The 22,085-nt window shown below is 51.0% G+C and overlaps 2 protein-coding genes across 2 annotated transcripts in view; both read right to left on the bottom strand.

The window, feature by feature from the left end:
- Positions 1–7,286: 7,286 nt before the first annotated feature.
- On the bottom strand, positions 7,287–16,146 carry LOC123949988 (stromelysin-1). The gene is made up of 11 exons (XM_046017792.1): positions 16,023–16,146; positions 14,783–14,964; positions 13,980–14,224; positions 13,696–13,844; positions 13,438–13,563; positions 11,775–11,939; positions 11,450–11,594; positions 10,516–10,649; positions 10,011–10,170; positions 8,812–8,915; positions 7,287–7,648 (listed from the first exon to the last, which is right to left on the bottom strand). Exons 2-11 carry the CDS (start codon positions 14,882–14,884, stop codon positions 7,548–7,550), a joined length of 1,431 nt encoding a protein of 476 aa, XP_045873748.1. The 5' UTR covers positions 14,885–14,964; positions 16,023–16,146; the 3' UTR covers positions 7,287–7,547.
- Positions 16,068–22,085, bottom strand: part of MMP12 (matrix metallopeptidase 12) — a 68,100-nt gene continuing 62,082 nt past the window's right edge. Inside the window, exon 13 of the mRNA XM_046017791.1 lies at positions 16,068–16,195. Within this exon, the coding sequence (XP_045873747.1) occupies positions 16,191–16,195 (5 nt within the window). The 3' untranslated portion in view covers positions 16,068–16,190. The remainder of the gene's footprint in view (positions 16,196–22,085) is intronic.

Below are 22,085 nucleotides of genomic sequence, written 5' to 3'. Positions count from 1 at the left end.
CACACCGCGAACGTGGTGTTCCCTTTCCCTCCATGCTCAGCCTGCGAGACTCTTGCTGCTTGAGGAACATCTAGGATCAAGCATTGCCTCCTTCCTAAACTCATTCACTCACTCATTCATTCATTCATTCAATAAAATCGTATTCATAAGCAAAGGTTAAGAGGCGGGCGCCATGCTGGACACCGGGGACAGTCCAAGGAGAGACGTTTGAAGACAGTGAGAGCACACTGTGGGTCAATGGGGGCACAGAAAAGGAAGACTGAACACAGCCAGAAGGCAGGAGGTGGAGACCAAAGACACACTCACGGAAACACAGACCATAGTGGAACCAGCTGCTTCCACTCTGCTCACGGACTGTGGGCTTCACCTTGACAGGACATTTCCCTCTGCCCGCAGGGACCCCACAGCCAACTCCGCACATTCTCTGAGGGTCTGTGGTCTGTCAGCCCACTCCCCACATATGTCCAAGCCAAGAATTATTTCATTGGGGTCAATTAGAGCAGATTCATAGCATGGAACTTGGGGAATCTCATGGAATAGAATCTCAGGACAGTCGTCCTGAGAAATGGGAAGATTACAGGCTCTCTCTCTGTCTCTCTCTCTCTGTCTCTCCCTCTTGTTCTCAGTCTGAGCCTGAATATTTGCTGGTTTTTCTTTTTCTGCAGACTAGCTTTGCTCCATGAATGATGTTTCCCTGTAAATCAGTCTGTGCAGGACTTTGAGGTCCAATGGTCTTAATTCTAGTTTCAAGCTCTGACGATCTTGTAAATCTTGTCCCAACACGGGGACAGGAGGGCTAGAGGAGGCAGAGCCCAGCCATACCCTTTCCTTGCTTGAGGGCCAAGTCTGGCTTTGCCTCTCGGGTGGACCAGCCAGAGCATTCTTGACCCCTCGTCCTTGAGGAGTGGAAACCCTCCTGTGGTCTCCAGCCTCACCCTGGGACCCGGATGAAAATTCTCTCCAGACACCTCCCTCCTCCTGGTTCCCTACCCACTTCCTACGTGACCAACCTAGATTACTTTCCTCTTGTGATTCTCTATTCTGTCATCTTAATATCTTAATCCTTTCCCCTCCTCACTCACTTCTCCCTGACCGCCTCCCTTGAGCTGTCAAGACGCTGCTCACCATTGGGTCACCTATGAGGGCTCCCAGGCTCCCGTCCCAAACTGTCCATGCCGCCAGCATGCTGCGTCCTGCCCTCTGTGTCAGACACGCTGATGTGACTCCAGTCATCCCCGGCTCTCACCGAGAGCAAGAAGAGGGAATCTGCACTCACAGATTCTGACCCACCCGTTCTCCTGCTGGATTTGACGGACAAGCACGATGCTTTGGGTCAGTGCTTGGATGGAAAGAGACATCTCGAATACGCAGCATGTCTGGAGGTGAGCCTCTGACCTGCCCAGCAGAACCTTCCAGAAGCTCCGTCCTTCTGACCCCTTCTCTTGTCCTCCCATCCCGGGCCATCCAGCAGTCCGGCCGTCCGGCGTTAAATGGCCTTGCCTCTCCTTTCAGATGCGCCCAGAAGCCTGTCTCTCCGCGTCCTCTACCACGGCGCTGGGGGAGGCGCCCCGTCGCGTGCCTGGAGCCCTGCAGGAGCCTCCCGGCCGGGTCTGCACACCTACCCTCGCCCCTCGGGAGCGCAGCCGGGTGGAGCTGGGGACGCCCTTCTGGTCCACACCCGCCCTGGCTAGGCCACTTCAGAGTGAAAACAAGCCTCATTCGGCCTCCAAGACCCCACCTGCTCCCGCCCCAGCCCTCTGGGCTCCAACAGTGGCTTCTAGACCTCCCACCCCCTCCCACCTCCTCACTTCACGGCTGCGCGGAGCTCTGTCCCCCAGGGCAGCGAGGTCCCTCCTTGGTGAGTGGCAGGCTGCAAGGACAGGCGGTGAAGCGGTCCCCCGAAGGAAGCGTTCTGTGCCGCAGGAAGGAGGTGGCAGGGAGTGGCTGCCAGAGCTGCATCTCCCCGACGGGGCCAGTGGGTTTCTTTGACGCGGGGTTAGGGGGAGTGTTCAGAACGGGGCCGGGCCATCGTGTGCGGAGGTGGGCGCAGGGCGGTGCACGCGGCCTTGGGCAACGCGGCTGCACACACGTTGTGTGCTAACGAGGCCTGTGCTCCTGTTGGGCGGGGACGGGGACAGTACAGTGGGGTAGAGGTGACTGTCGGACACGCCACGGTCCCTCCGCGCAGCTCTGAGTCGGCGGTGGCGCTCACGCTGGTCTAGAGAGACGGGGTTGACATCCTCTTGACAGTGGGGGGTGGGTGGGAGACAGTGGGAGTCTTGCTGGTGACAGTTTCGATCTCAAGAGCACGGTGTGGCCTGGTTTCAATCCAGCAAAGGCACCTCAAGAACCCGCACCAGGTCCACCTGGACTTTCAGAAGAGCACTGCGAGTTGGACGACGGATTTATTGTCCCTGGTTCAGTCAGGCTACTTGCTGGCCAGCTAGAGACGGCTCCTGGCATCCCCTTGTTCCCCTACGATCCTTATGGGGCTTCCCACTCCTTCGTCCTAACGGCTCCCAGGAAGCTCGGCCAGACTGTGCCAAGGCAAGGGAGACCGGCCCAGATGACAGGGAGCAGCCAGGGGCTGGAAGTGACTGCTGTGTCCCGAAGCTGTGTCGTCGTTCTTCTCCCGGGGAGGAAAGCCGACCCTGCCGATTCTGCTGCGACCTCCCCCCGCCCCCGGCCTCCTGCACGGGCCATTCCCTTAACTCTCGGTTTTCCCTTTTTTTCCAGAGCGTGTGTCCTTCGCTCGTGCGGTACAGGGTATGTAGAGTCTATAATTCTGGTCCTTATCTGCCTGCCCCGGGAATGCAAGTCCTAAGAAGGGAACATCTTGATCTGTTATCTCCCGCGGTCCGTGTTGTGAAGGGTGAGCCGCAGGGAAATGTGCCAACGTCTCCTCCCGGGCCTGCCGTCCTGTTCGCCCCGAGGCAGCGGTGTCTCGCCCGGCCGGAGCCCCCGGCGTGGGCAGCATCGCCGCCTCTCCCCGCGCCGCAGGATCTTGACCTTCCGTGGCCTGCAGACGGCGGTCCCGTGACTGCCCTCGTGCGTTTCTCGCTCCCTCACGGGGAGGTAACCTGCGAGTCACGTGGCTGCTGCGGGCTGAGGGCACGACAGTCACACCTGCAGCACGGTCAAACGACAGATGAGGGCTTTGTGGGGGAGCTGATGCACGGGGACGTTCAAGGGCTACACTGTCACTTTCCGATGTGCAACCTGTCAGGGAAACTGAATGGCGGCCTGTGACAAGTCGGTAAAATATTTTCAGGCCTTCAGGAATCCCCCCGTGACCTCACTCACAAGTCCTCTCAGCCCCTCAGGAAGGGGCAACACGCAGTGCGTTTACGAGTCCCCGCGTCCCTTCCCGGGGGGTCGGGTTTTGCGGTGATTCCCTAATGGACGAATGTCGCTGACGCTCCATCAGCAGCTTTCTCGAACGATGACAGGACTCCTGGATTGGCCGGAGGCCTGGTGCCTGTGGCCTGGATGGTCACGAAGCCTTCCAGTGTCTGCTTAGCGTTCCCTGCCTCTCCACGGGAAACAGCAGCGCTTGCAGGAAGGCTCAAGTCACGAGTCTGACTTCTGCGTGTCTGTGCCCTGCGCCCCTCGTGGGTCAGGCCGGCCGACCTGCGACAAAGCTCCTGCCCGTTTCCTCTGTCGGCCCTCGCGTTGCTCCCTTCCTCCTGCCATTAATGACCTCGGCGGGTCAGTTCATGTCAACCCTCGGAGTGGGGGCCGCAGAGAGGGTCGCACATAAGCCTGGGGTCAGGCCAGTGCCTAGACCCCTGGCTCTGGCACGTCCCGTCCCCTCGACCCGAGGACGGGGACGGGGCTCAGTCCCTCTGAGTGACAGCAACCCTCGTCGTCAAACTGCTTTGAGACCATCCGCCTTGTAAATGAGAATTAAAAGAGAGAATATATATGTAAACTATTTGCTTCCTTTCTGCATTAGAATAGGACTGGGGTTTCTTAATGTCGAGGGCAGCTTTATTTTTCATGCTTATTAGCACAGTTTTACTTGTATTATAATTAACATTCGATTTGTAAAACACTTACATCTTAAGCTTTCCTAAGACGTGACATTCCACTCTCCCATCATGCTGTTCTGGTCAGTGATCCAGGAAGCGTGTGTAAAATGATGACAATCACTTTCATTAGCTCTTTAGCTAATGTTTAATGGAGTCACATGGTTAAAATTTGAAATAGCCTGAAACATTTAATACTATTCGCATTCACAAATATTTTCATCAACACTTCACAAATTACAATTATGATTTTAAAACAGACAATTCTTCCAAATAATCCAAATCTATTAGTGCAGACTCGAAATCAAACCGAGTATTTCTAGGCATTAAAGAAACTCTGGTTAATATAGCGAAGCCAAGAATTGAATTGATTCTACCCGAAACCCAGGTTAGCAAGCTAAGCACTTGCTTAGAATGAGCTCCCGCCAGTGTCTCCGATGTGAGGGAGAGCTGCTCTCTCCAGTCATCCCTGTGATGTTTCAGCGCCTTCCATGTGTCCTTCCCACGGTCGCTCCTCACAGGGGCTCACAGCCCAGCTTGTGCAACATTTGGCTCCTGAGACTGTGGAGACGGGGGATTCTGTACCGTCTTCATTCCTTATTTTCTCATCGGCGTGACACCCACCGCTCTGGTGGTCTCCTGCCCAGTCCCCCCTGATTCCCAGCGCCTGCTCTCATCCCCTCACCCCCCGATCTGACGGCGCTTCCTGTAACGCGGGTGTGCTCTGCATTTCCAAGGCAAGAGAAGTCCAGCCAGTTCTTGAACATCGTGCTGGGATTCAGCAGCACGTCACCGTGCGGCTGGACTTGCCCCAACATGGGCTGCAAGGCTGGTCCCTGGAGCTCGGCTTCTGCTCGGGGTCAGGGAACGTGGGTGCCTGGCTGGTCAGTGCACACACACACACACACACCCCAGTCCTTCTGGAACGAGATGCCTTGGGGGAAAGGGCAGCAAGGAGCAGTGGCAGGTGGGAGGTCCCCCGCTGTCCCTCATCACTGAGGAGAGCACGGGGGCGCGGGAGAGGCCAGGTGTCAGACGCAGATTCGAGAACCCTGGCCTTGGGGCGGTGGGGATGTTAAGCTGCCGGACTGAGCACGAATGGACTTGCCCTCCTGGAGGTGGTGCAGCAGACACTGCACGACGCCCGGCCCAGACCGAGTCCCGACTCGGCGAGGTAAGGCCGTCCCGCTGGTGTACTGCCTGTCGCGCTGACAGAATCAGAGCGTGGTCTTTGGAGCCAGGAAGAACGAAATCAGCTCCTGACTCTGCCGCATGCAGCGTGACCGCAGCAGAGTCCCCGAGTCCCTCGAAACTTCCACTTCTGCCCCCGGGGAAACAAGCCAGCGACGCAAGCCACCAGTAGGGGACTGCGTAAATGAACTATGTATTTTGGAGAAAGTGGCCGAGAGAGGAGCGGCGCCCGCGCTAGCGAGGAGGGGAGGCCACGGTGTTTGAAGTGGAAAGAGCGGGGGGCACCGCGGCCTGACTCGCGGCTGCTGCTCTCACTTTAGGAGACGCAACGTGCCAACGTCTGCGTGTGTGCGGGGCGGCGGGGGCTGCATTTGCGCGCGGTCGTCCTCGCTGGACCGTGAGCTCCATGAGGACGGGGCTGTCGCCCCAGCCCTGAGGAAAGGCACCAGCTGGTGGGGACAGGCGTGAGGAAAACTGGCTTCTCGCCGTGTTTTCTACCTTTCAGACTTAGTACCCCTGCAGAAGAATAATCCAAATAAATTCAGGGAATTTTTAAAATAAAGAAATGCTCAATTCCGACCAAAATACTGCCATGATTGGAGTTCCGTCTTACAGTCTCCCACACGGTCTCTTTCGTGCTCGCGGTTTTAAGGACGATCTAAGTGCTGACCATTCACAGACGTGTATCTCCTCTCTTTAAAAAAATCGAGGTACGATCGACAGACCCCACGGGTTTGTTTGAGGTGCACGAGGAAACACTCCGCCTGTGTCCACGCTGCAGACAGTCCCCACCGAACAGTCCCCGGAGTTTCCGTGTCACCGTGTTTGGGTTCAGACTCACTCACTCATGGCCTAGTTGGGCATCTCACGGACATTTCAAAACTTGGCAAACCTCAGCCATTCTTCCCCATTCCCACCCTTTCCTCACAAAGCTCTGTCTCCAAGCTGTCCCCTAGCCTAGCACGTGCTGCCACCGTAGGTGACGTCTGTCCTCCTGCTCTAGGAGGCTCTCTGGGAACGGCACGGTCTCTTCCCTCTTTCTTCGAACCCCCGCCGAGTCCTGCTGTCTTCTGTGTTCTCCTCTGAGTCTGCAGTGTGACTGCTTTTGCCTGAGCTGTGATCCCCTCCCCCGGTTCCCAGGCGTCCCCTCCAAACCTCCAGGGCCATTCCCTCCGAAGTCCTAACACAGCCTGTGCAGGTGACCGTCCTGCTATCCTACCAAAGACGTCGATGGTTCCCCTCAGCACCCGTTAGGTTTACGGTCGTACACACGTGTGTGTGCTCCTTTGCATCCGTTCTTTCTTGCTGACTATGACCTTGATGAGGGCAGGGGCTGTGTCCGTTCACACAGGGTCACGCAGGGTCCTATGCCTACACCCCAGCACGCCTTGGCCTGGCGCTTGGAAGAGGATGAGTACATCACCCTCGAACAAGTGGACCCGTTGGGGCGTGAACGAGCTCTTACTGTGGTGGCAGGTACCGTGCTGGGCGCCTGACCTAGGGGCAGTGAGTCTCTCTTCGCAGCAGCATCTGCCCGTGGGCTTCAAGCACGGACAAATAGAAAATGAGTACAAGAGGGTATTTCCAGGTGTGCATGGACGTGAGCAGATCTGCTGCGAGGGCAGGCAGGAGGGCCCTGCCGAGGGGCTGTGTCAGTGGGAGGAGGAGACGAAGAACAGGTTTGATTTCCCCCACCTGACAAAGCAAGCGTGTGAACGAGGTGATCTGCGACAGTCGTAAGACTCTGCGTCACAGTGTTTTCTCGAGCCTGCCCTGCTCGGGGACAGCTGGCCTAAGTCTTCCTCCCGGGCGTCTCAGCAACACACAGGACGTGCGGGCGGTGGAAACAGGGACACCGGCTGGTAGGACACCTGTGGAGGGCACGTGGCGCATCCTCTACGGTCCTGACAAGCCCGTGGGGCGGCGACCACCGTGGAGACCTGAATCCTGACACCTCGGGCCCAGGATCCCGGCCCGCCTCCGATCCGGTCCCACTGCACCCAAGGTCGTGGGGACGACCTGTTCTCAAAACAAACAAGGTGACGACACAACTGAGCCATCCTCTTTATTAAATTACAAGTCCACAGTCTATATACAGTCGCCGGCCGGGCCACCAGCGCTCTCCCCTCCCCCGCGGATGCCCGCGGGACGCAGCCCCCGCTCAGCGGCTCGCCCCATGCCCGACTCCGTGGGAAGCAGCCGGCAAGTCGCAGATGTCGCCTGAGCGTCGTCCCCGCATGTGCAGGAGAAACGGACCGTCTGCGCTCGCGGGGACTCCGGGCGGGACCGGCGGCGGCGGCCCGCGCCCGTGCGGCGCTTCTCGGCCTCTCAGCAATTCAGCCAGCTGCCACTCGCCAGGGTGTGGGTGACTTTCCGTGCGTTGGGGTCAAACTCCAACTGGGAAGGTCCGCTGAAGAAATAGTAAAATCCTGGAAATACGGAGGAGGGAACCCGTGAGATACTATTGCAGACAAACCAGCTTGGCAACACGCAGAACGCAGAATGCCAGGCGATGAGAATTCTGGTGTTTGCAGGGTTTTACTGGGTGCCGGATTCCAACAAGCGTTTGATGGGGTTGTTTTCTCACGTCTTCCTTCAACAGTCCCGTGAGGGACACACATCTAAGTCCGCCCTGCAGGTGGGCAGGGGGAGGGGCACGCGGGCTGGCCCGAGGTCCCTCGCAGCGACAGCACCACCTTCCAGCTCTGTCTGATGGCGGAGCCAGGCTCCGCTCTCTGCTTCTTTGGAAACCATGAACTCTTTCTTTTCTTTCTTCCCAATAGTCCTCCTCCCTTTCCTCCCTTGAGGGTCCCTTCCGGACCCGGAGAAGCATGGAAACCCCTTGAGAACACCAGGGCCCTTCAAGGCTCAGCCATCCTGGTGCTCAGGTCACCTTCCCATAAGGACCACCAGCCACACCCCTCTGTCCTCGAGCAGGAAAAAGATACAACTGGTTTAAACCCCCGGGTGCATGAAGAAGCAATGATTTGCAACTGACTGGTGTGGGCAGCGACTGACCACTCAGGGACACATCCCTGGGAATCAGTAGTTACGGCGGGAGGGGGTGAGGGAAACATGGCCACACCGCTGGAGGGGACTTCTCTGTGCGCAGGGTGATCTGAGAGCTCAGGTCGGGTGCAAGGAAGCAACCCTGAGCAGTTTGCTGTTTTCTGCGTGCATGAAACAGAGATGAGTGTCCACCTGTCACATCAATGTGTTCTAGAAGTCGTCACAGAATTGGCACGGAATTGGTAAGTAGCAATTTGGGGGAGAGAGGAAGGAACTGCTTAGAGAGACCTGTCATTACACGGGGCGCCCGAGGGGCTCCGTCACTTAAGCATCCGACTCTTGGTTTCGGCTCAGGTCGTGATCTCAGTCATGGGATCAAGCCCCAATTGGGCTCTGCACTCAGTGCGGAGTCGGCTTGGGATTCTCTCTCCCTCTGCCCTTCCCCCACTCTCTCCCTCTCTCCAGTAAATAAATAAGTCTTATAAAAAAAGAAAATTTGTCATTACAAATTAATCTAATTGTCCCTCTGATACCCTAGAATGTTCCCAGTGCCCCGTGACCAAACAAACAAGCGTCTCCTCACCAAATGATTCAAAAGCAGCGTCGACCTTTGGGTCCACCCCTGGGAAGTCTTCTGCTATTTGCCTGGGGAAGCCTGGCTCCATGGATCGTCTGTTCTCATCAAATCTGCACCCGGGAAAAGAAGCACAGCATGGCATTGCATGGAAGTCACGCGACCAGAAGCCCTGAGTCATGTCAGGTTTACTGTGGAGTTCTAGTAAACTTTCCATGAATCGCAAACGAACGTCAAGCCTGTCAGACACTACAGGAATATGGGACTTTAATGGGACTGCAAACGCGCTCTTAAAACGGTCTCTCTGCCGGGGCAGAGGCCACGTCTGGACGTCGCAGATGTCTGTTACCAGACTTCTCGAGCCCGGATGGAGAGAACCCTAACCATCTTCCTGTCACAAAGGCTTGAAGGTACGGACAGAGGAGTTGGCTCAGTCATCTCAAATACGAATTTCAAGTTCTCTACCATATGTGGCTTGTCCTCCCCACCCCGCACATTGGATTTCCGACAGCAGCCTCCTAGGGAAAGGGATGGCGGAGACCAGGAAATCACAGGGACTGTGTTTTGGGCTCTTTGGCTGGAACTTGGTTGGTCCTCCCAGTCGTCAGGCAGACAGCCCAGGCATCAGCCTCTGTGTGTCCTGGGTTCTGGCCATGAACCTGGACCGCTGTTGCTCATCGTCCTCTTAAAGACAGCACTAATGAGTGGGTGCAGTCAGGGGAGGCCCTGAAGCATCATATAGCAAAGCTGGAAAGATGAGACAAACACCCAGGGAGGCGATGAGTGGACGGGAAAGGAATGCTGAAGTGTGGTCTGGATTCCCAAGGCTTCTTTCAAAACAAAACACGAGCCCATCTGCTTTTGGAGTCCAGCCGGGAAGCTCCACCGGGTGGTAGGGCTTGAGGCCAGACTTGAAGAGGGAGTGCATTGGCAGGGGGCAGGGGGGCAGAGGCGAGAAGAGGCTGTCCTGGCAGGGGGTTGTGGTTGCAGGGGGAGCTCCGGCCTGCGGCTCACGGGCTCAAGATGGGACCAAGGCAGAGGCCCCTGGGACCGCCTGAGACCAGTGCTGCTGCCTTTGAAAGCAAGTATGTCCCCGTCCTCCATACTGGGGGGGAGGCTGGGCTGAGAGTGACTGGGGGGTATCCTCAGAAGAAGAAGATAATTTCCCTGCTGAGACTCCGTACAAAGTCATCCCAACCCCATCTTACCCCCAGTATTTGTCCCCTACGAAGAAGTACGTTTTCTTCTTTTCCTTATCAAAAAGGGCCGCGTCAATTTTCCCCACGGTGGCAGGAAAGCCCAGGGTGCCGATGCCTTTCGGGTAGCCTGCTTGAGCCTCCGTCCCTCTCACGGCCCAGAACTGACTTCCTGTGGAGAAAAGTCATTTGGAGGCTTGCTGAATTTATGACAGTTAAGCCTTTGAGTTTCAGAGTAAGGATTTAATCCCCAGCTCAAAGTGGATTTTTCACAAAAAAGTGTGGATTGATTCCCTCCAAAGAGGGAATTTACAGCTCTGAGCAATTTATATCCCTACATGCATTTTTATTATCTGCAAAATATAGATAAAATAACACCAGACGCAGTTTTTTCTTCAGAACTTAGAGTGACGAAGGAGACACAAGTTGTCAGAGTAGAGAGAACTGAAGTCTATTCAATCTTCCTGCAAAGGGGTTTATTTCAACGGGTTCAGAGAAATCACTGTTTCATAATTACCTTTAAAAAGGAAAACAGTGTCCCTGCTAGTGTCTTCGTACGCGGCGTCCAGGCCGGAAGGAAGGGAGGGCCAAAACGAAGAGATCGAATGAAATCCAGGTTCAAGTGTCCTGAGGGATTTGCGCCAAAAATACCTGAAATATATAGAAAAGGAAGTGAAAATTGAGAACCAGACCTTCACCTTTAGCGTGTTTTTCTCCCCGCGGGGCCTCATCCACCCTCCCCCATCTCCTCGGCTGCCGGGCTGGAGGGCGGCAGAAAGCAGCATGTTGTCAATGGGAAAACGTCCTTTCCTTCTCTTGGGACGCTCGGCCTGACCTCCTGCCTGAGGATTCTGGCGTAAGATCTAGAGAGAAGGTGACTACAGCCCATGCAAACCAGCGCAGGGATCACAACGCCGGTCACGTTTTCAGACGGACAGACTGGCGTGCGTGTATGTGTGCGTGTGGGTGTATTTCCAGAATGACTGTGGAAGTGTCTACATGCGTTCTCGATGGAAAGTGGCGGCGGGGAGCCGGTGTGGGAGGGAGACGGGCTCTTCGCTTCCCTCCCACGTGTGCAGCCTGAACGTGTTGTCACGGACACAGTCTGCAGCCCTAAGTTAACTGGTTAAGGATAATGCTCCCCTGATGCCACCTTTAAAGGAAACAAAGATAAAACTCTAATTCTGAAGTTCGACCTGAGCCTTTGGAAAAGCAAGTGTGGCTTACAGCGACTAGAGACAAGCACGAGAGGACAGGATCGAATCGAGCCTTTGAAAATGAGCAGGAAGCTTCGGGGAAATGCAGAGGGTGGGCCACGAGAGCTCAGTGATTTCAAGCTCAGAGAAAACGCTTTGCTCTCAGAGTTTAAAATCTCCATCAGGTCTCCACTCTCCTTCCTAAACATCAAACGTCAGAAGAAGAGAGAGGGAAATGGAATCTTCTGGTCTCACCTGTCCTTAAAGAAGAGGATTTCTCCCCTCAGAGTGCTGACCGCATCGAAGGACAAAGCGGGGTCGCACGCGGCTGGGGTCCCTGGTCCTGAAGGCACAGATTCCGTGGGCGCCACGGGGTCATCCGGGGAGACAGGGGGAGATCCTGAAGGGAACAGATGCGGGGAGGCAAACAGAGGGACTGTGACGCTATCGTCCACGTGAGTGCTTTCCCAACACTCTCGGGCTTTGACAGGGACTGCAAATGCGTTGTGCCGTGTTTTTAAGCTCTCCCGAAGACCGGCCCTGCAAAGCTCCCGTGCCTGATGTGTGCAGCCTCGCTCACCGTACAGGGACTGGATGCCGGCCACGTCATCTTGAGAAAGGCGGAAGCGGGCCAGGTCTGTCTGTGCGCTGTAGACTGGGTACATCAGAGCACGGGGGTCGGCTGAGTGGAAGAGACCCAGGGAGTGGCCAAGTTCATGAGCAGCGACCAGGAATAAGTTGGTTCCTATTTAAGAAATCATAAACAACGGTTACTTGGTCCACGGATCCATGGACGTCCTCACACAGGTCAGCTGTGTGTTCTCGTTTTCCCCCTGGAGGCACACAGGGCTTCCTTTGCCTGGTGTGTGGTGAACGGGCCCGCGCTTCATGGCAGGCCGAGTGTTTTTCAAGGCTCTTTCTTGAAATCAGTCTTTGAGACAAAATATCCAGTCATGTTCCCCCACCCCCCCCTCTCCCGTCTCAGGATCCTAGCTGAGAACCAGCTCCCTTGTCCTGCTCTGGAGTGGACCCAAACCGCTTGTGTAGCTCATCCATAAATGTTTCTCTTCATTTGTTAATGAAAAGCTAAACACTGTTTCAACATATTAATGTTTGCCAGTCATGGCCTTGGTTACATGAATCACAATTTATTCATCTCCATTCTGGAACCCTGAGACAACCACGCTCCTACGATTCCCCGTTGGAATGCCGCCTGCATAATTTTTCTCCTCGAGATTCTTACTATTAAGCACATATTGGGTCTGGAGATATTAGCAAGGATCACTGACATAGGGTTTGCAAGACTGGTCTAAAAGGTAGCGTGCCTAATCGCGCTACCGCTTGCCACGAGAGAGATCTGTGCAGCACATACACTGGCTATAGTCATACTTTTTTCCTTCACATTATTAAAAATAACCCAGAATACTGAAAACTGGAAGTCATCGGGTAATTATATCTGACACGCTAAATTTACTTTTGCAAGTGTCATTTGTGTAACTTGTGATCCTAGTACAGTCCTCATTAGAGACTTCACAGGAAGAAGTTGTTAATTCAGTAGAATCCAAGAAATTTACCGAGCACCAACTTCACACTCATACTCCCTACGGAGGTTCTGTTTGCGATTCGATTATAAACCCCGGTGAATTTCAGAAGCAGTCTTATTTGTTTTAGCCAATTTTTTGAGAACTTTGGAAGCCAATCCTCAAAGTATACAGTTAAGAACTGAGAAACAGTCTTCCACCTAAAAACTCTGGACACTGTATTAGGGGGCAAGCGCTTTCCTTCAGAACAAGTCTATAGAAACTCTCGTTAACCTAGAGATAGTAAAATGCCAATTTACGAAGAAAATCTAAAAAGGAACCTCAGTTTCTGAAATTTAACTCGCATCTCCCTTTTGAAGAGTAAAAAAGAAACATCCCCCAGTTGGATACAAGCAATATCCAGGGCACCGTCCCTCGGGTATCTGCAACTCAATATAATGAGAGAGTTTTCTCAAGGATGGTCCTGAGCTCACACTAGAAACGTAGTCATCAAATACTGATGTCCCCACACTGTGCTTACAGGACAGAGAATAAACTTTTCAGACACCTGAAAAATGGTTAAAACAAAAATACGTTCTACTAATTCTCGAGCCATTCAGGAAATATGGAACACCCCACTTCTTGAAGATTCTGAACTATTAAGAATTTTCTAAATCTAAAGAAAACCCCCACCAACGTCATTCTGAGCAATGTGTCACCAACCTGAAGTGTCCCTTGTCCATTGTTCATCGTCATCAAAGTGGGCGTCTCCAAAAATGCCAGGTCCGGGCGGGTAGGCATGAGCCAAAACATTTCCAGGTCCATCGAAAGGGCTAAAGTCTCCATGATCTAACAGAGAAAGTGTGTTTATTGGAGAGATAGGTAATTCGGATCTCCTTGGAACACCCTCCCCCAACAGCAACTAGATAAATGGATGCATTTCATGCTTTTTGTGGGTTTTTTTTTGTTTCTTTGTTTTACCTCTAACTGCGAAGGAGATCTTTATGTCAGCCTCTCCGTCCTCAGCCCTGGAGAAGGTCAGTGGGGTCACCTCCTGCCAGAGGCTCAGGGCTTTCTCAACGGCAGAATCAACAGCGTCTCTTGGCAGATCGGGTGTGTAATTCATAACCCTTCAAGAGAAAAATTGAAGAAGATGCTAGTTTCTCCTGTGATTAGTAAATTTCTTTACTTTCTTTACTAATTAGTAATTTCTCCTGTCATTAGTAAAATCTGGGTAGTGTTGAAAACCTCTTTGGACCCTTTACCTGTAGGTAAGGTGGGTTTTGCCCCACTTGGGCATGCCAGGGAAGGTGGTGAAGTCGCCAACGTCGGGAACGCCACACCTGGGCTTACGCATCATCTCCAGAGTGTCCGCGTCCGGCTTCCCCGTCACCTCCAACCCGAGGAACTTCTGCATTTCTCGGATTTTCTCAACGACGGGACCACGGTCCCTTCTTCTAACAAACGGTTTTGTATCTTTTGCAAGTTTGTAGTATTTTTCCAGGTATTGCTAATGGGATATTAAGTAAAGTTTTCATGTCATACTTTGATTTTTAGCCTTTCATTGTAAATGGCAGCTGCTGACTCAAACTGTCTGCAGTACCTGTCTGGCTTGCAGAAATCAGAATGAGTGTCCTATTCAGCTCAACTCTCAGTTAAAGACTCCTCCTCGCTTCTGTTCTGTCTTTGTAGCCAGATAATCTCTGGAGCTTAGTCTACTCCCAAAGCAATGAAAATGAAGCAGAGAACCAAAATAAATGTCTGTGTTCTCCTTTTAAGTTAAAAGAGGAACACAGAGCACACAGGCTTCCTTGGGCATAATTATGGATTTCAGGCACATTCACTAACTCCCTCGACTTCCTATTTTATGCGTCTCATGGGGACCTGCCCTAAGAAAAAAGCTGGACAAACCGCTGCATCTAGGCACGACACCAGGAACATAAAACACCAGCTACATGCACATTGGATTAGACGTCCCAGTGGGAGACACATTTAATTCCGCTCTCTCCCTGCTACTCGCGCACCCCAAGCCCCAGCGAGCCCTGGGAGGGACGCAGTCACCAGTCACCTGAACAAGTTCCATGCTGTCCTCATCTTCTGCAGCCCTGTCTGCTGGGTAGGCTGAGCACACAGCCACACAGAGCAACAGGAGAGCTGGAAGGTTCTGCATTTCCACAGGCTCTTCTTGGCTCTAGGTCGTCGTGGTGCTCTCTGCCTACCTCCTCCTGGGTCCGGTCTCTGCAGCCCTGACTTTTATAGGGTGACAGAGGTGGGTTAGGTCGCCCGCAGCTTGACTCATGATTGCTTTCATCCGAATGACAGCAGGACCATGTCCAAAAATTCCAAATCTGAAGTAGGATGATATAACTACTTTACTAATTTCTCTCAACCTTTCCAATTTTGCAAATCATAACAGTGATTAAGCTCCAGGAAATGCTTCCTGTCTTCGTAAGAAGAGAACTGGGGCATTTTTTTTTTTTTATTCTGGAAAAAAAAAAGTGCCCGGAATTTACTAGACCATTTATGTTTGTGTATTGGAGAGGAGAAATAGGCTGACTCGGTAAAAGTCAAAATTGGTTAGAACATATGAAATGCAGTTTTATTTTAAGAAAAACAGACTTAAGATCAAATACAATGAGATGTAAGTAAATGACAAGCTGTGCTTACAAGCTCAAGTCCAACTGCTAGGTTCTGTAATAACAGAAGTAAGGATATCTAGAGTAAGGTTGGAAGGGAGAGTCTGTGTTTTGAGTCTTTGACTTGAAGTCTGTGTTACTGGTTTCTGGTTGGCTTTGTTAGGAGAAGGCTCACAGGCAGGCCAGAACAAAGACTGCGAGGGAGGAGGGGTACCCCTTCTCCTCCGGCTCGTCTTCCTTCTGTCCCAACCTGCGAGCGGGCAGCAGACCTGCCAGGACCGCCCCCGCGAACCGGCTGGGGTAGGAACGAAGCGCCGCATGCCAGGACCGACTTCTCCGTCATCGTCCCCGCCGCTCTTCTCACTGTCGTTCCACCCCTCTCCCTCCTCCCTCATATCCACATCGTAGATATTTTGAACTTCTTCTTCTTTTTTTTTTAAGATTTATTTATTTGCGAGAGAAACAGAAAAAGAGAGAGGAAGGGGAGCGGCAGAAGGAGGAGGGAGGCAGGTTTACCACGGAGCAGGGTGCCTGATGCAGGGCTCCATCCCAGGACCCTGCGATCATGACCCACCCAAGGCAGAGGCTTAACGACTGAGCCACCGAGATTGTGGGTGAAGTTTGAACTTTAAAACAAAATCCACCCTTAATTGTCTTCCCCAGGGTGCTTACCTGTTTTCTCTTCTCTCTTCTTCCCTTCCGCTCTCCTCCCTTCTGCTCCCTTCCTGTTCTCGGGACGGTCCCACCAAGCGCTGCGGACACCCACAGGGCAGGGAACTCGGCTGAACGTTTTACCATCCTCCTGCCACCTGCCCCTCTTCCTCACTGACCTCGCTTCCCTTACCCTTAGAAAAACAGAGCAGAAAAAGAGAAAGAAATTAAATTGGAAAGAGCCAAGTCTACACTTATGAAACGTCTTAAAAGTGAACATTTTTAATTCGCCACCACGCTTCGTTTTTTTCTTTGCTTATTTGTTTGCTAAAGAGCAGAACACCTGGGAGTGAGAAAGTCAGTGAAACGATGAAGAAAAATGAACACTTAATAAGTGTAAGTTTGGTTCCCTGCCTTTGCATTTCTTGTGCATTTTCCTTCTTTCACGGTATCTTTGTACGTTCTGAATAAACACCAGAGAGATCTCATCCAGCACGCGTCACAGGTGCAGTGAGAGGTCTGTGCCCGGAGGTGACCAGTTGTCTGAAGGCTGGGGCTGTGTGTCAGGGGTAAGCATCTGTGTTTAGACGAGATTCTATCTAAAGACATCTCGTTCCTTTAGGGGAAAGATTTTGGGTCTTGTGTCAATTGAAATCAAGGGGGAAATGCTTGTCCATCCTGATGTGAGGGTAGCCAAGGGGGCAGAGCGGAAACAGGGCCGGGACCGGGTGTGAGTTCGGGGAAGGCTCGATGGCCGGAGGCAGAAGTCGCTAGGGACCACGCGCTCAGTTCCTTCTGGATTAAGGTTTTTCCTGCGAACATTTTCTCTAGGATCATGACTGATAAAACATATTTCAAGTTCAGAGGGAAACATTACAGATAACATGTTTATTTTCCCAGACGTTCAAACACAACTGGCAAAATGGGCCATGTTGTTGCTCCTGGAATATAGGCGGGCTTTTCTGGAAGTGTCGAGCCTCAGGAAGAGACATTATTTGTTTCTCAGCGCCACCTCGGACTGCCTTGTACAGACTGTCCACGCTGAGCTGGAGTGCGATGTCCCCCTCCCTCGCCGTAAATTCTCAATTCTCCCCGTGCTCCTAATGGTGAACATGGCACCCGGCATAAACCACACACCCTAGTATTGCTTAAAGAATTAATAATCTACTAATTATGAATGAAAGTTTCCCAGGAAAAGTCAAAGAGGCGAATGAAAAGTCAAAAAAACCTCATGAATCATGGAGATGTTTCTAAATCCCCAGATCTTACCAAATACCCTATTAACTGAATTTTTTCCCTTTTCTTGCCTTTGAAAAAGATTCAAGAGACCATCTCAAGTGTGTCTAATGGAGAATAAATTGAAGGCTTGTCTACACCTATCCCTCATCCCCATGTCCGTAAAATTCTCAGACGGCAGCATGGAGCAACAATGCATGAGAGACGATTTGCATTTCGTAGATTAAATTTTAAAAGACAATGCATTGTATCTTAGGGTTTCTGAACTTGGAACACTCTTCTTGGAGATATCTATTTACTTTTATTTATTTATTTTGCATGTTGATATAAGTCCATGTTCATTACATTGAAAGTCTGGGTGTTGTTAAATAATATCAATGACTCACGTATTATTTTTTTGAGTATTTTAGTTTTGAAACTCATAAGCCCTAAGATACGAAGTAAAAGACTGTCAATGAATCTGTGTTATCTTTGCATACTCTCATCCTGTGCTATTTTTGGATCATACTAACTTGAACAATAGATGTACCTACTATACACTAAATAAGTAAGTAAGTAAGTAAATAAAAGGCAATGCATTTGTGAGGGAGAACAGGTAGATTACAGAGCAGCTTAGCAGAAGAGAGAAGGAAGAGAACGAGAATAACTACAGCAAACACAGAGGGGATCTGTGGACACTGGGGAAAATCTTGGGCTATTCCAGCACAGAGACGAGAAGGACCGTCCCGCAGAATTTGTCACACGGCTGAGCCACAGCAGAGCCAGAGAAGGGCTGGATGTGCAGAGCTGACCCACAGGGCTCTGAGACATGGCAGTAAACTTAGACACATGGGAATCAGGCGTGGACTCAAGAACCGGCATCGGTCCAAGTCACATCCTCTCTGACAACCTCCCCCATTTGTCTCCACTGGTCACGCTCCTCCAGGACTGATGCGACGAGGTAACACGGGCGCCCTCCACCTCGGCGATGCGCTCCTTTCTCCGGCATCTGAGTCTCTGTCTTCGAATCCTCGCCTCTCCAAACCGAGAGTGAACGCTTGGAGACCACAAGTAATGGAGAAACGTGGAGGGACAGGACCCAGTGACTCTTTAAAAGGAGGAAGGAAGGAGGAAGGATAAAGCGCAGGCAGGAGGGAAGGAAGACAGGAAGGGTGCCGTCCCGCAGGGCAGGGCATGCTCAGGGAGTGGAGAGAGGGGCTGGACTGGTGCTCTGCGGAGGGAAGGTGTCCCTGCAGGACAGGCCACCGAGGTGTGGATGTGGAGGGCAAAGCAGGAACAGCATGAACGCTGACGCAGAGTCAAGAAAGCTGAATGTCTTAGGAGAATGACAGAATTCATTTCCTATTGAAGTAAAATGTGCGTGGAGAGGAGTGACAAAACATGAGAAATGAAGTCGTGGGCAGACAGGTTGAAACTCATTCGTGAAAACCCGCTAGTCTCTGGCTCAGATGTTTCGTTTATTCTGTTGGTGATGGAAAGTCATGTTTTTACACTATGTTTTAAATAAAGTTTTATATATTTCAGTAAAGCTTCATAGTTTTAGTATAGGAAAATACAGAATATAGAAAAAAGTAGAAGGTAGAAAAGAAGTCATAAATAGTCATGACACAAGGAGGAAAACATGATTAGCACTTCACTGTGCTTCCTTCTAATTTTTACTTTTGTTACATTGCAGTGATTAGGGGAAATTACAAAAGTGCATCTGTTTTTCCACAATTTTGAATCTCCCCAGCCAGAGAGGAGTACTACTCAGGCAATATATCCTCTTTGAATCATAGGATAAAACATATTGCTTACACGTTTTTTACATTTCTCAAATTATTTTTCATTTTTTTCATTTTTATTTTTTTTATTTTTTAAATTTTTTATTATCTTAAGTTAGCTACCATATAGTACATCATTAGTTTCTGATGTAGCTTACAGGTTTTTTTTTAATACATGTTTTTCATCGTTGAAATCCTACCCCATATGCTAATCTTCATGACTGTTTGCCGCAGAAACGTCCAAACATCTTAGCTGGAAGGTGAACCAGAACAGAAGAGGGAATTAGGAACAGATAATCTGAGCACGTGGATGGCTCGGTCTTCTTTCATTTATGAGCACATCATGACTCAGATCACTCAACAGGAGTGGTAAAAATGTCGCAATCCATCCCTGACATTCCTCGGTGGTGGCAACGGGCTTTGTGTGGCTCCGGGCAACTCTGATATTATGGAAAGAAGGAGAGCATTTTGTAATATTCTTGGCAGAGGAATCGTGATTGTGCAAACGGAGGAACACGAATTAAGGTTTCTCGTGGCTCTCCAACAGGCGGCATGTTCCATCTGATTGTACAAAGTGTCGCTCGAGAAGCACGTTTTCTGATGTGAGGGTCACCGTGGGCCCGGAAGGGGGCCCGGCGGGAGCAGCAGCATGGGGCAGGAACGATCCCAGAGCACCGAGCTCTCCTGCAAGCCGGCGCTCCGCGGGAAATGGACTTGTCAGGCACACTGTGGAAAGACAGCTCTGTTCCACTTCTTAGGGCCTGCCCTATACATTCTGGAAATGTTCATTTTGAGTCCGTTGGCAATAGTATGCTCTTACGTCATTTTCTTCCGGGGCTGGCTCCCCCGTGTCTGAGCACATCCTTTGTTGACTTCTCCTGCGGGACGTGCCTCGGATAGGTATGAAACAGGTCACAGGTTGTTTTTTCTCTCTTTCCAAATCAACACCCCCCCCCCAGTAGAAACATGGCTTCAGCATTGTCTAGTGGGCAGAAAGTGCTAGAAAGCAGGAGTCCTGGTGCCTGGGCACACGTGAGGAGCAAAGTCTCTTTCTTGTTCTTTCCGATTACCAGAGTTCCTGAGGTTTCCTAAGACACAGATGGGCCATCAGATCTTTTCCAGTACACTTCACCAGCCCCAGAAGCTGCAGAGTAATTCGTTTGAAAGCTGGAGACTTTGTCTTCAATGTCACAGCTGTTGGGTTTCTTCTCATTGCATGTGCGAGGCTGGGCGGGCTTGCTTCAATGACGACCGGCCCGGGTCGTTTTTGTTTTCCTTCTAAAGGAAATGTTTATTGTAGAGATAAGTAAAAATATAGAGGCAGATAATTTTCAAATTTCGATTTTGGACCATAAATTAAAGCACACCCGAGTGGTTGCCCTTCGAGTGGCCCTATCCATGTGTCACTATGGACAACAATGACAGCATTTGCCCACATTAACTTTTTAGAAAAGGCTTTATTCTTTCAGTATAGCGTGGTTTCGTAGCAAAATGGAGGGTAGGTACAGAAATTTTCCTCGTACCCCCTGCCCCCACACATACATAGCCCCCCAGTATGAACCTCCCCGCTCAGAGTAGTACCTTCGTCACAACTGGTGAACCCACACTGACATATCCCTGTCACTCCAAGCCCATCACTTACTGACACGGGGCCCACTCTTGGTGCTGTACAGCAGAGGTCTGGACAAGTGGATGATGACCTGTGTCTATCCTGATGATACCATACACGACACCTTCACAGCCCTAAGAACCCTCTGTGCTCCCTTTCCTCCCCCAACCCCGGGCAACTGCTCGTCTTTTTACTGTCCCCATGGTTGTGCCATTCCCAGAACATCATATAGTTGAAAACACAGTATATAGCCTTCGGACTGGCTTCTTTCACTTAGTCGTATGCATTTAAGTCTCTGTATCTTATCATGGTTTGATAGCTCATTCCTTTTTTTAAATTTTTTTTAAATTTAATTTTATTTTTTCAGTGTTCCAAGATTCATTGTTTATGCACCACACCATGCAATCTGTGCTCCATACAATCCGTGCTCCGTGCAATCTGTGCCCTCCTTAATACCAACCACCGGGCTCTCCCAACCCCCTATCTCTCTCCCCTCCAAAATCCCCAGTTTATTTCTTGGAGTCCACAGTCTCTCATGGTTAATCTCCCCCTCCAATTTCTCCCAACTCACTTCTTCTCTCCATCTCCCAGTGTCCTCCATGTTATTCCTTATGCTCCACAAGTAAGTGAAACCATGTGATAATTATCTTTCTCTGCTTGACTTATTTCACTCAGTATAATCCCCTCCAGTCCCGTCCATGTTGATAGAAAAGTTGCGTATTCATCCTTTCTATATGCCTATGTGGAGGCATAATACTCCATCGTGTATATGGACCACATCTTCCTTATCTATTCATCCGTTGATGGGCATCTTGGTTCTTTCCACAGTTTGGTGACCTTGGCCATTGCTGCTATAAACATTGGGGAACAGATGGCCCTTCTTTTCACTACATCTCTATCTTAGGTGTAAATACCCAGTGGTGCAATTGCAGGGTCATAGGGAAGCTCTATTTTTAATTTCTTAAGGAATCTCCACACTGTTCTCCAAAGTGGCTGCAACTTGCATTCCCACCAACAGTGTAAGAGGGTTCCCCTTTCTCCACATCCTCGCCAACACACGTTGTTTAGGGTCTTGTTGATTTTGGCCATTCTAACTGGTGTAAGGTGGTATCTCAATGTGGTTTTGATTTGAATCTCCCTGATGGCTAATGATGATGAACATTTTTTCATGTGTCTGTTGACCATTTGTATGTCTTCTTTGGAGAAGTGTCTGTTCATGTCTTCTGCCCATTTTTTTGACATGATTATCTGTTTTGTGTGTGTGGAGTTTGAGGAGATCTTTTTTTTTTAAAGATTTTTATTTATTTATTTGACACAGAGAGATCACAAGTAGAAATAGAGGCAGGCAGAGAGATAGAGAGGGAAGCAGGCTCCCTGCTGAGCAGAGAGCCCAATGCAGGACTCGATCCCAGGACCTCGAGATCATGACCTGAGCCGAAGGCAGCAGCTTAACCCGCTGAGCCACCCAGGCGCCCC

This window comes from Meles meles, chromosome 8 (assembly GCF_922984935.1).
Source record: "Meles meles chromosome 8, mMelMel3.1 paternal haplotype, whole genome shotgun sequence".
NCBI lineage: Eukaryota > Metazoa > Chordata > Mammalia > Carnivora > Mustelidae > Meles > Meles meles.
The sequence above is the reverse complement of the archived record's forward strand: the minus strand, read 5'-3'. Positions and strand labels throughout refer to the sequence as shown.

What these genes read in the sequence shown, in the direction of transcription:
- LOC123949988 (XM_046017792.1), bottom strand. Translation starts at nt 14,884, where the DNA reads ATGCAGAACCTTCCAGCTCTCCTGTTGCTCTGTGTGGCTGTGTGCTCA. An exon ending in GATCTCCTTCGCAGTTAGAG is followed by an intron (nt 13,564 to 13,695) that starts GTAAAACAAAGA and finishes TTTCTCTGTTAG; the next exon opens with ATCATGGAGACTTTAGCCCT. An exon ending in CGGCATCCAGTCCCTGTACG is followed by an intron (nt 11,595 to 11,774) that starts GTGAGCGAGGCT and finishes TGTTCCCTTCAG; the next exon opens with GATCTCCCCCTGTCTCCCCG.